The following is a 15,492-nucleotide window of genomic DNA, read 5'->3' as shown; positions in this document are numbered from 1 at the left end:
GCCAAACCCTAGCCCTAACCATTAACAACTAACACCTAACCCCAACCCTACCACTAACACCTAACCCTACCCCTAACCCTAACCCTAAACACCTATCTCAACCCTACCACTAACACCTAACCCCAACCCTACCACTAACACCTAACCCCAACCCTACCACTAACACCTAACCCCAACCCCAACCCTACCACTAACACCTAACCCCAACCCTACCACTAACACCTAACCCTAACCCTAGACACCTAACCCCAACCCTAACCCCAAACACCTACCCCTACCCCTAACCCTAAACACCTAACCCCAACCCTACCACTAACACCCAACCCCAACCCTAACCCTAAACACCTAACCCCAACCCTACCACTAACACCTAACCCCAACCACCTACCCCTAAGCCTAAACACCTAACCCCAACCCTAACCCCAAACACCTAACCCCAACCCTAACCCCAAACACCTAACCCCAACCCTAACCCCAAACACCTAACCCCAACCCTAACCCCAGACACCTACCCCTACCCCTAAACACCTAAACCCAACCTTACCACTAACACCTAACCCCAACCCTAACCCCAAACACCTACCCTTACCCCTAACCCTAACCCTAAACACCTAACCCTACCACTAACACCTAACCCTAAACACCTATCCCAACCCTACCACTAACACCTAACCCCAACCCTACCACTAACACCTAACCCCAACCCCAACCCTACCACTAACACCTAACCCCAACCCTACCACTAACACCTAACCCTAACCCTAGACACCTAACCCCAACCCTAACCCCAAACACCTACCCCTAACCCAAAACACCTAACCCCAACCCTACCACTAACACCTAACCCCAACCCTAACCCTAAACACCTAACCCCAACCCTACCACTAACACCTAACCCCAACCCTAACCCCAAACACCTACCCCTAAGCCTAAACACCTAACCCCAACCCTAACCCCAACCCTAACCCCAAACACCTACCCCTACCCCTAAACACCTAAACCCAACCTTACCACTAACACCTAACCCCAACCCTAACCCCAAACACCTACCCTTACCCCTAACCCTAACCACCTAACCCTACCCCTAACCCTAAACACCTAACCCTACCCCTAACCCTAACCCTAAACACCTAACCCCAACCCTACCACTAACACCTAACCCCAACCCTACCACTAACACCTAACCCCAACACTACCACCTAACCCCAACCCCAACCCTACCACTAACACCTACCCCTACCCCTACCCCTAAACACCTAACCCTAACCCTAACCCTAAACACCTAACCCCAACCCTAGTGTTCCTGAAGGTGCACCATGAATGTGGCTGGTGGATCTGGGTGTTGAAGGGCTTTTCTTCCAAAAGCAGTCATGTTACCCTACAGACTCCATCTTAATCTTCATCAGTTACTCCTCTCTCATGTTACTCCTGTCTCACGTTACTCCTCTCCCACGTTACTCCTCTCCCACGCTACTCCTCTCTCACATTACTTCTCTCACACATTACTCCTCTCCCACGCTACTCCTCTCCCACGCTACTCCTGTGAGAGAAATTATTGATTAATAACTATTGATTAGATTATGTTTAATTATTATAAGAGATCATTATGAACTCTATGATTTAGGACATGTCCATTCTGACTAAGCAGAAGGACTACAATAATGAAGTAGTGTGATTCAGTGTAACCATGTTTAGTTAATATTATGCATGTGTGCTATACGTGACCCAGGTCAGGGAGAGTGCTGAGGGTAAGAGCACTCTGTTAACTGGTAGTCACTAGGCTACTAGTCTTGGGTCATTTAGCTTTCTCTGTGTTCAACTGATACATCAGTTGCTTCCGCTAACTCTAGGGAAGTCCATATTAGGAGATACACACATGTGAGACAAAGTAGCCTGCTGGACGCTTATGTTTTGGAACATGCTGTGCTAAAGATAACCTGCTTGTTAGAACTGCTGAATTGTGTTTAAGATTGTATATAAGCAGGGGGACTGCCCCCCTGTCTTCAGAGTTGTCATGCTTGAATGAGACTCTCATGTCTGTGTCTGTCTTGTGTCTGTCTTGTATCGGTTTTTGTCCTATTTATATATATTTATATTTTTGTAATAAATTAATCATTTAACCACGTCTGAGTCCTCATCCATTTATTAGAAAATTTCCACGACACTCCTCTCTCACGTTACTCCTCTCTCACGTTACTCCTCTCTCACGTTACTCCCCTCTCATGTTACACCCCTCTCATGCTACTCCTCTCTCACTTTACTCCTCTTCCACGCTACTCCTCTCCCACGCTACTCCTCTCCCACATTACTCCTCTCATGTTACTCCTCTCTCACGTTACTCCTCTCATGTTACTCCTCTCTCACATTACTCCTCTCCCACATTACTCCTCTCTCACGTTACTCCTCTCTCATGTTACTCCCCTCTCACATTACTCCTCTCATGTTACTCCCCTCTCACATTACTCCTCTCACGTTACTCCTCTCTCACGTTACTCCTCTCATGTTACTCCTCTCACACGTTACTCCTCTCTCACGTTACTCCTCTCATGTTACTCCTCTCATGATACTCCTCTCTCACATTACTCCTCTCATGTTACTCCTCTCACGTTACTCCTCTCTCACGTTACTCCTCTCATGTTACTCCTCACGTTACTCCCCTCTCACATTACTCCTCTCTCACGTTACTCCTCTCACGTTACTCCTCTCATGTTACTCCTCACATTACTCCTCTCTCACGTTACACGTTACTCCTCTCTCACGCTACTCCTCTCTCACGTTACTCCTCTCATGTTACTCCTCTCTCACGTTACTCCTCACATTACTCCTCTCTCACGTTACTCCTCACATTACTCCTCTCTCACATTACTCCTCTCTCACGTTACTCCTCTCTCACGTTACTCCTCTCTCACGCTCGTCCTGATACTCGTCCTGTGCATGTGCTCTCGTGTCAAATGTCCCGCATGTGTTTGAATACAGTCCATTTTATTTTCGGCTCCTCTCCGTGACTCTGACTCGAGTGGTTTTTACACTGGCATGTTTGAGATTAATATCATAATCCCATATCTGGTGTCACCCAAATGGGGATCGGTTTCGCCGTTGAGTGGAGCTTCGTTCCTACGCTTGCCATCTCAGGATTATTTTCCTGGCTCTGTCACCGGTAACGGTGCCACAAGAACATGGCTTTGTGGCATCATGTGACGTAAATAGCGCTAGAGAATCGAATTTATTTTAGATCAAAACCTGCCTGCCTCCGGAGACTGGGAACCATCGTGACTGGATCTTACCGCCCCATGATGATCCAAAGCCTACATCCAAATTCACAGGTGAAAAAAAGATTCACCCACCACAAAACCAGGCCTCTGGGAGCCTTCCTCACCCTGACCTAACCTCGAGGAAGAGGATGGGGAGAGACGCTCTTCTGTCTCATCCAGGACTACAGGACAACGCTCTGTGACGTCTTTTCAAAGCACGGGCACCATTCTTCCAAATGCACAGGTGCCAATAATAGTGACTTGCTTTTGAAAATAAAAAGCACTTAGCAGTGAAAGGTTTGATTCTGACATATGTGTACAAATGTCAGTCTGCAACACAAAAGCATTTTTAGAGGTTTTTTGGAATGCCTTCTGTGGGTCAGACGCACACTTTACCCAGTCCCGCCCCCAGTCCCGCCCCCAGTCCCGCCCCCATGCTTCTGCCCACTGGTTGGTGGTTTGGTTCGTCTCCCATTCATGGTGCAGCTCCCCTATTGCAGCTCTGTACCTCAGAGTACCAACACAACAGAGCACAATTAGATCAGCATTTATATACATAACCACATTAGCAGCTGCACTATTGACTTATGAATACATCTGAATTCATTACAGACATTCTTAGGCAGCAAAACCCTTTATGAGGACATGAGATTACACACAAATGTGAGAAAATCTCTAAACTTGTCTCCCAATATTACAGGTGTCAACGCAGGCAAACAAGATGAACATAAATGATAAATGATAAAAATGTCAAAAGTTCCAATGTGTGAGACACTAATGACATGATAAACGGGGGGAAATGTATTTCACTCTGAGAGATTTCAGCCGGTATGTTTCCAGCACAGCGGAGATGCTCCGTTTATAAGACTGAAGTGTCCATCTCTCCTGCTGCCTTTAACAGGGAGACTGGAGAGGAGGAAGAGTGAGCACGGCGGTGGAGATGGTGGAGGTGGTGGAGGTGATGGAGATGGTGGGGGTGGTGGCGAGGACGGATTAAGGATAGTCTGGGCCCCTGGGCAAAGAATTGCACCCCCCAAATTCACTAAATTTAATCGGTGTCAAATTTAATCGTGATCAAGGGCCCTCTAATGGTATGCCCTGCTCTTCTCTAGGGCCCCCTGGTAGGGGCTCTCATAACCAGGGCCCTCTAAAAATATGCCCCCCTCTTTCCTAGGACCCCTAATAGCCAGAAGTCGAAGTCAGAGCAGTGCCACAACGCCTCATTCATTTTCCTAAGGGGCCCAAAAGCATGGCTAGGGGCCCCAAGAGGCCCTGGGGTCAAAGTCTCTAATAGTCAGAGGCCCTCGGAAATAAAAATATATTGTACCATAAATGTTGATGGGCATCGCAAAAAGTTTTCGGCCGGGGTTCCCCCGGGGCCCCCTGACCTCAAGGGCCCCTGGGCGCTGGCCCCACTGGCCCGGTCAGTAATCCAGCCATGGGTGGTGGAGGTGATGGGGCGGAGGGTGGAGCCTCCTGATGGAGGTGCATGTTAATGCAGGCAGGAGAGGACATGGAGGTTTGAGCTCCATCACTGTGATGCTGACGGCAGCATTGCCTCTGAACAAAGAGAGACTGGCTTTGGCAGAGAGAACAAGAGTTTGAGAAGGTGTGTGTGTGTGTGTGTGTGTGTGTGTGTGTGTGTGTGTGTGTGTGTGTGTGTGTGTGTGCGTGCGTGCGCGCGTGTGTGCGTGCGCGCGTGTGTGCGTGCGTGCGCGTGTGTGTGCGTGCGTGCGTGTGTGTGCCCCCTTCAGGTTACATGTGTGATTCAAATGGAACTAAAGAAATGTGTGTGGAAGAAAGAAGAAGGAAAGAAAGAAACCAAAGGAAGAGGGAGGGGCTGAGAGGAGGAGCCAAAGGAAGAGGGAGGGGCTGAGAGGAGGAGCCAAAGGAAGAGGGAGGGGCTGAGAGGAGGAGCCAAATGAAGAGGGAGGGGCTGAGAGGAGGAGGAACCACGAGTTAATCCTGTGCCTTACACTCTCGGTGACATGCGGCCATTGTTTTGTGCCTTGTGTCCCAAGATGTATTAGTTCACTAATCACTTCCCTTATTCTCTTCAGATTATACGTTCATCAACACATGAAGTTCAGAAGCCGATTAACTAAACTTTGGTTCTGTTATGGAGGCCGTGACTAATACTGCAGACAGTGAGATGGATTCTGTCTCACTTTAATCTGGCTTTCACCGGCAGTGACATCTCAGTACCCATGGAGCTCCACCCCCTCACCTCATCTCACCTAACTCACCCCCCCCTCCCCCGCTTATCTCACCTCACCCCCCCCCCCTCTACCCCCCCCCCCCCCCCCCCCCCCCCCACCTCATTCCCATTTTCCCCCTGTTCAGCCTCTGAGAGAAGACTAGGTTCATATCAGGGACAGATGTGCTCCCTCTGACCACACACACACACACACACACACACACACACACACAATCACTCACTCACTCACACTCACACTTAGAGCACAGTATCACCCGCTTCTGCACGCGCACACACACACACACACACACACACACACACACACACACAGTATGACCCGCCTCTGCCTTCAGCAAGCTGCCACCTCTCAGCTGCCATCCCTGCACTGCAGTGCACATTCACTGCGCACTACACACACACACACACACACACACACACACACACACACACACACTCTCTCTCTCTCTCTCTCTCTCTCTCTCTCTCTCTCTCTCTCACACACACACAGTATGACCTGCTTCTGCACGCACTCACACACTCTCTCACACACAAACACACACACACACACACACACAGTATAACCCACTTTTGCATGCACTCTCTCTCTCTCTCGCACACACACACACTCTCTCACACACTCTCACTTTCTCTCTCTCTCTCTCTCACACACACACACACACACTCTCTCTCTTTCTCTTTCTCTCTCTCTCTCTCTCTCTCTCACACACACACACACACCCTCCATTGTACACATAAAGACAAACATTTGCCCTGCAACCATCTGCAACTAAAGATCACTACAATCTCCTATAGTGCCTGACTCACTCCACCCAATCCGGCCCCCACAAACACAGCAGTACAACCACTCTCCTCTCTCTCTTCTCTCTCTCTCTCTGTCTCTCTTCTCTCTCTCTCTTTGTATTTCTCCAATTCTCTCCCTTACACACACACACACAGTTGGAGTCAGAGGGATATAAAATCAAATGGCTGAAGCACTAATTAAGTGCAAACCTGCAGCTTTGGCACTGGTGTTGCTAGCTGGGTTAGTAAACACTGAAGTGTGTTGCTTACAAAAACCACAAAACAAAGGGTCTGTCATCTGGGTTAGAGGCAAGGGTGTGTGTGTGTATGTGTATGTGTGTGTGTGTGTGTGTGTGTGTGTGTGTGTGTGTGTGTGTGTGTGTGTGTGTGTGTGTGTGTGTGAACATCCACACTCCACTTCACAGGTGCACCCACTTCAGTCCCAGCACAAGGGGAGTTGGGAACTTAAGTGACCCAGTCCTCCCAGTCCACCCAGTCCTCCCAGTCCACCCAGTCCACCCAGTCCTCCCAGTTCTCCGAGTCCTCCACCCTTTTCGCACCACCCCTCCCCCACCCCAGTTACTCCATTTTTGCTGAGTCATGCCAGCAGGTTCCTGGAAAGCCCATCTGCATTAATAGCAGGTCGGTTGGAGCGGTGTGTGTGTGTGGAGGGGATGGATGACACCTGGGGGAGCGTGGTGGAGCGTGGTGGACCAGCACCGGGATCAGACCGCAGCTCCCCAGCCCAGCCGGCTCTACTCATGCTGGTGCCAGAACCTCTCCGATCCAGAATCGACTGAGATCTCAGGACCAGCGCCTGAACAAGCCCGGCGTCCACATCTTCACCGTTCACCTCCTTTACATGCTACACAGCATAAAAACCAAATGGCACGAGTCCGGAAGCATTAATCCTGTCGCTTGTGCCTCGTCAGTGCTAACGAGGAGATAATGACTCGTTAAGGATGTTTGTCCGTACAGCTGTGGTTGGCTTGGACAAATAGGAAAGCTGGGGTGGAGAAGAGACCGTTACCATGGAGCTCATACACAGCTGCTGAGTGTCATTCTGCCTGAAAAGAACCAAACACACACACACACACACACACACACACACACGGCTTGGTGTTCTGCTAAAAGCCTGTGAGATGCCGTTATCATGGGTGTTAAAGGAGAATTGCGGGCATTCTTACCCGAGCAGGTCTGAGTGTGTGTGGCGTGCCAAAGACAGAACTGGGCTCACATTGCCCTCTGCACAGGTTAGGAGACAGGAGTGATGGGGACAGACAGAGAGAGAGAGAGAGAGAGAGAGAGAGAGAGAGAGAGAGAGAGAGAGAGAGAGAGAGAGAGACAGAGATAGAGACAGAGAGAGGGGGATTTCACTGAGAAGCAGACTGACTTCAGGCTAAAGATGTTCAGTTCGGCTCTTATGTTAGCAACATTAATCCCCTGGGGACCCTTTGTCTGCACACACACACACACACACACACACACACACACACACACACACACACACACACACACACACACACATTCTCCGTATATAGCCTGCTGCCCCACTACCCTCAATTCTCAGCCTCAAAAAGACGACCCTGACAACAGATCAACGGCAGACACACGAGTGGACAGTAGAGTCATAAAGGGGGTTTCCATGACCACGTACTGGGAGAACTGGGTTACTGGTGTTGCTCCACGGATAAATGAATGAGACATTGAGTTGAAGGTGCCACACTCCAAGGCTGCACTGGGTTTAGGCAGAGAGAGAGCGAGAGAGAGAGAGAGAGAGAGAGAGAGAGAGAGAGAGAGAGAGAGAGAGAGAGAGAGAGAGAGTGTGTTTAACAAGTTAGAGCACGTTTGGTGGTGTTAGTGCCTAACGTTTCCCAGGGTTTCAGAAACCTACCCTTCTGGGTGTTCACTCCTCCCATTACCAGTTGAGCTGGACACTCCCAAAACTACATAGGTGGATGAAGAAGAACTCGGCCCATACTAGACCTCGTCAGCCCGTACTAGACCTCGTCAGCCCGTACTAGACCTAGTCAGCCCGTACTAGAACTAGTCAGCCCCTACTAGACCTAGTCAGCCCCTACTAGACCTCGTCAGCCCGTACTAGACCTCGTCAGCCCGTACTAGACCTCGTCAGCCCGTACTAGACCTCGTCAGCCCGTACTAGACCTAGTCAGCCCCTACTAGACCTCGTCAACCCGTACTAGACCCCGTCAACCCGTACTAGACCTCGTCAGGCCGTACTAGACCTCGTCAGCTCGTACTAGAACTAGTCAACACATACTAGACCTAGTCAGCACGAACTAGACCTAGTCAACACGTACTAGACCTAGTCAGCACGAACTAGACATAGTCAACACGTACTAGACCTAGTCAGGCCGTACTAGACCTAGTCAGGCCGTACTAGACCTAGTCAACACGTACTAGACCTAGTCTTAACCCTTCAACAGTCTCTGATTTACAGCTACACAGTTGCTGATCTGGACATGATCAACACAAGAAGGATTCAATGTGGTCAGACTGTAATGGTCTCCAGTGAACTGACTGACATGAAATTGACTTGTTAGTACTGACCAGGTGAAGGGTTTCTAAACAGAACCCAGACACACAGGTACCGCAGGACACAGAAGAAGCACTGAATACCATAGCAGGTCCCAGCTGCAGCCTACACACACTAATAGAAACGCCAGCGGAGCGTGACAATATTTACCAGCACCGTGTAGCCCACTGCATCGCACGTGCCCGCCTCCCGTCACGCGCTCTCGAGATGCTCGCGGGCACCACAGCGGAGCTAGGAGTGGTCGCGCGAGTCCTCACCCTCACATTTAAAGATGTTCACCTTTCACACACATTCCCCGAGATGTCTGGATGATTCGGACGGTGTACCGAAGGCCAAGCGATCATCAACACGTGTCCAACATTGTGTGGCGTTACATGCGTAAACACAAGATTACTTTCAACGTTGGGCCGCACCATCTCAACCGTGAAGGCCAGCGCGCATCTTCTGCGCGTGAGCGTGGCCTGCGAGCTCGTGCTTTAACCGTTTAGATGCATGAACAATCAAAACATGAACCACGCGCCAACATACCGACACGCTGACGGTAAACCGGAGGCTCAGTGTAAAGACGCAGGCAGGGTAACGAGGCACGAGGACGCGTGTGAAGGGCTCGTGCGGGGTTTGAAATGCCGCAGCAAGCTGCTGGTCGAGGCGAGGTGGTCTAGTGCGCTTATTTTATACACACAAAAACACAGAACAACTCCATACGGCAATCTAAGTTTATTTAAATAAAACAAAGATTTCTTAACTTACTAACTAAAATACAAAAATATGGACTCCAAAGCAGAAAAATGTACATTTCGCGTATTGTAATAAAATAAAACAGACGTGTGTAGTCGCCAGTTGGCCGTGGAAGGAGAGGAGGGTTTGACTTATTATGCAGTTGCACAGGTGCGCGTGAGCTCCACGACTAGCTAAAGCTTTGAGTGAGAGTGAGAGAGAGAGAGAGAGAGAGAGAGAGAGAGAGAGAGAGAGAGAGAGAGAGAGAGAGAGAGAGAGAGAGAGAGAGAGAGAGAGAGAGAGAGAGAGATCAATCATAAATCAAAGCAAGGCTGCGCGCGCGGCGGGCTCCGCACGAGCCATCTGCCGCATTACGCTCCAACGCTCGCGGGGCTCGGCTGAGAATACCGGAGTTTTATTCTAACAAGGGCGCGGGGTCTGTGCTATGTCAAGGGCTTTCGTTTCTTTAAAGGTACATGGTGATTTGCAGGGCGTTGAATCACACACCACAACCAAAAGGGCGTTGTCTTTGCCAAATATTTTTTTTTACCGTATTTTAGGACAAAGACACATTCCTCAAAGTCTCCCAAGAAGGACAGCAGCCCTCCCCAGAAGCATGCACAGTCCCGTCCGCAGTGGTCTCTGCGAGCTTCTCTCTAACGCACGACGCGGAAACGCGCTCATTCCTTGCCGTCAACCAGCGACAGCTCCTGCAGGATGCCGCTGGCGTCCACACGGCGTCTCTCCCGGATCATCTCCTCCAGGCTGCGGAACACCAGGGTGTGCACGGTGCTGGCGGACAGGTGCACCTTCAGGAAGTAGCGCGGCTCCGCCGAGTGCGCCTCTCCCCCCGCCTTGAACTCCCGCTTCCCGAAACGGCACCAAGCAGCGAAACTTTCCGAGTTTGTCCAGCAAATCTCGCCGCTGCTGAGCCCCAGGTGCCCGCTCGCGTTCTGCATCACCAGATCGGGGGGCAGCGGCCGGTATCGGTACCGACTGTTTACTATCCGGCCCTGCCGACCGCAGCTGATATCAAACAAACTGTCCTTGCGGATCTCGCCTTTGTGCAGGTGTATAACCTGGTCCTCCCCCTCGAAGATGGCCCAGTGAGGCGGCTGCGCGGTGGCCACTAACTCCAGCAAATCCCCCGGTTTGCTCATGGTCAGCAAAGTTTTCACAGAATAAACGTTCAGGTCTTCGTTCTCGTGTAGTTTGGAGAATATACATTCCTGGCGGCAGAACGCGGAGTACTGGAGCTCGCCGAGCGCCGCGGGACCGAGCTCGCCCGGGCTGGTGTCCTTGTAGCTGTCCGACTGAGACCTGTCGTCCAGCTCGTCCTCTTCATCGGAGAAGAAATACGCCACGCCGACGCGTAACTCGTCCTTCTCGACGCCCGACGGGTCCCCGGTGGGTAGCTCGCTGTAGTTCAGGTGGGTGATCCGGTCCAGTTGATTTCCCATCAATGACAGGGCGGAGGAGCGACATGGAATGTTGCTTCTGAAACGAAGAAACGGACATTTAGGACGAGCAAACACAACGCAGACGGCGGTGCGGGAACGCGCGGCACGGTCCCTACAAACTCACACATGTACACACGTCGTGCGCCTCGAGCGAACCACAAAGGCGCAAATCACCATAACGCACCGCAACACTCCCCACACGTCTGATCACTCCGGCTCTCCCAGTGCACATATCACCACTGATAAAAAACTGGTCAACATCTGATACACATCTACTGACAAAAGAAACGTCTCTGGTTCCGTCTCCTGCGGCACATGCGTCCACGGAACCGGGTCCACAGTACCTGCGTGTTTCCTGGACACTACGACTAATTGTGCGTTGGCTCCATCGGCGGTTCCTCGTGTCCACTCCGCTCGTTCTCCAAACAAAGGCTCTCCCCTGCTATAAAACACTGGAGCTCGGGTTTTTCTCGGAGGTAAACTAACATTCAAGGCACCGCACCGCTTCACTTTAAATAGAATAGAGAACTCCGCCCCGACCAGCAGAACCTGCCCTACCGGAAGGCGATTGGTTCCTGGTCCTCATTAAAAACTGAGCCCACTCCATCCCACAGGGGCTGAAAGTCCTCCAGTACGGTTCTTCAGTGGTTTAGCCTATACATACAGCCGTGAGCACACACGGCAGCAGGCACGTCATTAATAACAGCATTACAACAGGCAGCACACATGTTTACTGGAGGAAACGCGCTGCATTCACACTTTACTTTAACCCCCACAAACTGCAGTATAATGCTGGAATAATGACACTGAATTCGAAGTACTGATGATCTTTAATTGGGTTAGAAATCTCTATTTATAATCAGATCTGTCCCATTACTGCACTGTAACAGCCGTTGGTGGATACGCGCATGAGTGAGATACTCCGACCGTCACTAAACATGGAGGCGGGCGTGTTTTTTAAACAGGGGGGTGTCTTCGCGGGAGTATTGACACCCCACGTGTTATTTGAGATGACTTCATGATCGTGATCAATGCACTAGAAGATTGATCACACTGTCGTCAAAGAACAATAACGATTTAAGCCTCGGCGCTGTATTTGATAGCGTTTTACATACATAGCAAGGTTAAATTTAAATACACGTCCACACACACACACACACACACACACACACACACACACACACACACACACACACACACACACACACACAGAGAGAGAGAGAGAGAGAGAGAGAACACCTGTTGGGGTGGGGTTGACTGTGAAACTAGGGAAACAGAGGTGAAAGGGCGTGTGAATAAGTAGGCATTATTGTGTGTGTGTGTGTGTGTGACTTAACCCATAATTATTAACTCTGCATCCCGGCTCTGGGTTTTAAAGTAACCCGAATGTCTGGGTAATATTAACCCAGTGTCTGGATGAGTAACTAATATTAAATGTATATGTACAAAAATAGCATTTTAATAACAATATTACCACAAGTTGGGTTATCTATTTCAGCATGTTAGTATGCAGTATAAGAACTCTTGCTAAGAACCGAAACATTTGTTAAAATGTTCAGATTAATGAAGTGTTCATGTAGGGAGACATGACAGTGTAGAGGACAGTGGAGCAGAGCGGAAGTGTGTTTGTGAAAGTCCATGTTCTTTGGGTTGGAAGGCTCTTTGTGAAAGTCCATGTTCTTTGGGTTGGAAGGTTCTTTGTCACTTTCTTCTGCGGGTAGTTGTAAGGGCAGCCGCATCACAAATGGTGCCAGATATACAAAACCAGAGAGGTTGGAGTTCTTTGTTTGTTTATAAAATATTTATTATCGGTTCTTCTGTTTAATAAATGATACTGACCTTCAGACCAGTGGACATGGTCATATGACACATAGAGGTTTTCACAGCTGTTTCATGCCAGACGTTTTTTCATTTTCTTTTCAGTGGTTTCTTACACTGCTAGAATACATACCAGTAAACTAGTACATACCAGTAAACTGTGTTTACATGTTTTCTGTCAGAGAACAACAAACAACATTTATTATTAAGTAAAAGTTGTATAGTGCTTCTTACAACACATGTTGTCACAAAGCAGCTTTACAAACTCATGGGTCCAGATCTGTAATGAGTAAGACAGTATCAGGGAGAAACTCCCTCTGGGGATTAGGACGAAACCTCAGGAGCACCAGGTCTCCAACTGGACGGCCCAGTTTATATTAGTATTAGAATTAATGCAAAAACCACACATGACATTTTTAAAACGTGATACTTTAATTCACAATAGATTTAATGGAATAAGGCACTGAAGTGTAAAGACAGACTCAGTATATATGTAAACACATATCTATCTAGGGCTAGAGATAAGATCCTACCTTCCGTAATCCATTAAACACACATGTATACACTCAATATTGACAGCAGGACTTCTCATCATCATAATACATACGCCATGCGGAGGCACAGACAGTGTTCACAAACGGAAGCAGCTCTATGTGGCAGCCCGCCGTTAGAATGATTTAGTTTGTAATTATTCCGCAAAGGGAGATCCAATTACCCATCTTTGAAATGAGATTGTGGTGTCTCTGTAGTATGTGTTGCCTGGGTTATGACTGCATATGTGTGTGTGTGAGAGAGAGAGAGAGAGAGAGAGAGAGAGAGAGAGAGAGAGAGAGAGAGAGAGAGAGAGAGAGCACATCAGTGGAACTTTTGGAGCAAGCTGTACTGCACACACGCACGCACGCACACACACACACAATCATCATCAAGCGTACCCAGGTGTCATCTCTGCGCATGCTCCGTAGTCCACGCTGACGTGAGAGTGTGAAAAAGGCAGAACTAGAAAAGAGGGCGGCAGGTGAGAGACTCCACGTGAACGGCACACGCAGCTAAAACACGTACCACGTGACTCAAACACACCTGAGCTGCTGAAACACTCGCGTGGCATACCGCAAATACTACAGGTGTAACAGGTCGTGGTGTCGCGAGACAAAAGCAGAGGAGCCGCCAAACGGAGCGCAGGTGCGACCACACGCGGACAATCGCGGGCGAAGCGACGTACTGCGCGAACTGTTCCGCGTGCACAGCAGCAGCGCCACGCCGATGACGCGTGGAAGGCACCGATGGAACGTCACGCGGGAGTGGCGCGGGGACGAGGTAAAGGGCATTCCCGTGCACGTGGCGCGTGAACGCGAGCAGAGAGAGAGGTGCGCGTTTACCTCGCGCGAACTCAGGCTGTACACTGGTCGTCACTGCCACTGAGATAATCGAGCATGATGAATTATAGTCGTGGATGAACGCAGACGCCACTGGTCGATGCACAACGTGGTGCAATGTGTGACTTTGAAATGGCAGAATCGATGAACCAGTCGTGACCCAGCCAGTCACTTCACACACAGTAATGATAACCATTTAATCCATTTAACGATTAACGCCATGTAGCTGTTGGTAGTATCAGTTGTTTGCTCTTAGCTGACAGGATATATATATATATATATATATATATATATATATATATATATATATATATATATATATATATATATAGTGTGTGTGTGTGTGTGTAAAAATGTTGCCTGATCTGACTAGTCTCCATTTCTGCTGATATTCATATGGAAGGGTCAGAATTTGGCATAAATTACATGAATGTATGAATGTATGCTGGGGGTGTAATGGTGTGGGGAATATTACCTTGGCACACTGTGGTCCCCTTAATACTAGTTAAATCTTGTTTAAACACCACTGAGTATGTATTATTGCCAACCATGTCCATCTTGACATGGCTTCATGTCACAAAGCTCAAAACAGCTCAAAGTGGTTCCTTGAACGTGATGTTGAGTTAGCAGGAGTCAAACGGCCCTCCCCAGATCTCAGAAGAGCCGTGTTGGTATGTTCTGGAGTAGGAGTCTGAGTCATGGACATGTAACCAACAGATCTCTAGCAAGTGATCAAGTGATCATGTGATCAAGTCAATCTGGACCAGAAACCCTAAGGAGTGTTTCCAGAACCTTGTTGAATCTGCCATGATTTAGGGCAGTTCTGACAACAACATGGGGTTAACAAGGTGTGACCTGTATACACACACACACACACACACACACACACACACACACACACACACACACACACACACACAGTCTTAGCCTAACCTCTCTGTGGGTAACCGTCACAAGGTCATCGTGTGAGTCACAAGACAAGTTCTGCAGGTAAAAAAAAACATCAGACCTCTTTCATCACTTCCCAAAGTTCTGAAAGATCCAGTCCAGTTTAATATCTCAGAGAACGCCAACCCCTCAGTGCCTGAGAGATGGTTGGATCTCCCCATGGTCTCGTGGTCTCTGGGCTGTTTCATGGGGAAACAGAATTGCACTTTTAAGACGTCATTATAGATTGTGTCTGGGGTGGTGGGAGGTCTTGACATGTTCCTTCTCAGTAATGCCTGGTTCACCCCTCCTGGACCTCTGCTGATGGACCCACGTTTATCCAGACTATTCTCCATCCTGGATCCAAGATGGTGGAACGATCTTCCATTAG

At 49.2% G+C, this 15,492-nt stretch overlaps 1 protein-coding gene across 9 annotated transcripts; it reads right to left on the bottom strand.

The window, feature by feature from the left end:
- Positions 1–6,121: 6,121 nt before the first annotated feature.
- On the bottom strand, positions 6,122–11,484 carry lratd1 (LRAT domain containing 1). Of its 9 annotated transcripts, none has more exons than XR_013124623.1 (6): positions 11,108–11,321; positions 10,074–11,020; positions 7,907–7,987; positions 7,437–7,494; positions 7,226–7,316; positions 6,122–7,114 (listed from the first exon to the last, which is right to left on the bottom strand). XR_013124623.1 is itself a non-coding variant. In XM_076988147.1 (2 exons), the coding sequence occupies exon 2, from the start codon at positions 10,981–10,983 to the stop codon at positions 10,204–10,206; it is 780 nt and encodes a 259-aa protein (XP_076844262.1). In that variant the 5' UTR covers positions 10,984–11,020; positions 11,328–11,484; the 3' UTR covers positions 9,509–10,203. The 9 variants fall into 9 exon arrangements, 2 of the variants coding, with proteins under 2 accessions (XP_076844262.1, XP_076844260.1); XR_013124624.1 differs by having other exon boundaries at positions 7,226–7,312; XR_013124622.1 differs by having other exon boundaries at positions 7,226–7,494.
- Positions 11,485–15,492: the final 4,008 nt, after the last annotated feature.

The sequence above is a fragment of the Brachyhypopomus gauderio genome, unplaced genomic scaffold (genome assembly GCF_052324685.1).
Source record: "Brachyhypopomus gauderio isolate BG-103 unplaced genomic scaffold, BGAUD_0.2 sc60, whole genome shotgun sequence".
NCBI lineage: Eukaryota > Metazoa > Chordata > Actinopteri > Gymnotiformes > Hypopomidae > Brachyhypopomus > Brachyhypopomus gauderio.
This window is presented reverse-complemented; position numbering and strand designations above follow the sequence as displayed.

What these genes read in the sequence shown, in the direction of transcription:
- lratd1 (XM_076988145.1), bottom strand. Translation starts at nt 11,160, where the DNA reads ATGGTGATTTGCGCCTTTGTGGTTCGCTCGAGGCGCACGACGTGTGTA. An exon ending in CGCACGACGTGTGTACATGT is followed by an intron (nt 11,021 to 11,107) that starts GTGAGTTTGTAG and finishes TCTTCGTTTCAG; the next exon opens with AAGCAACATTCCATGTCGCT.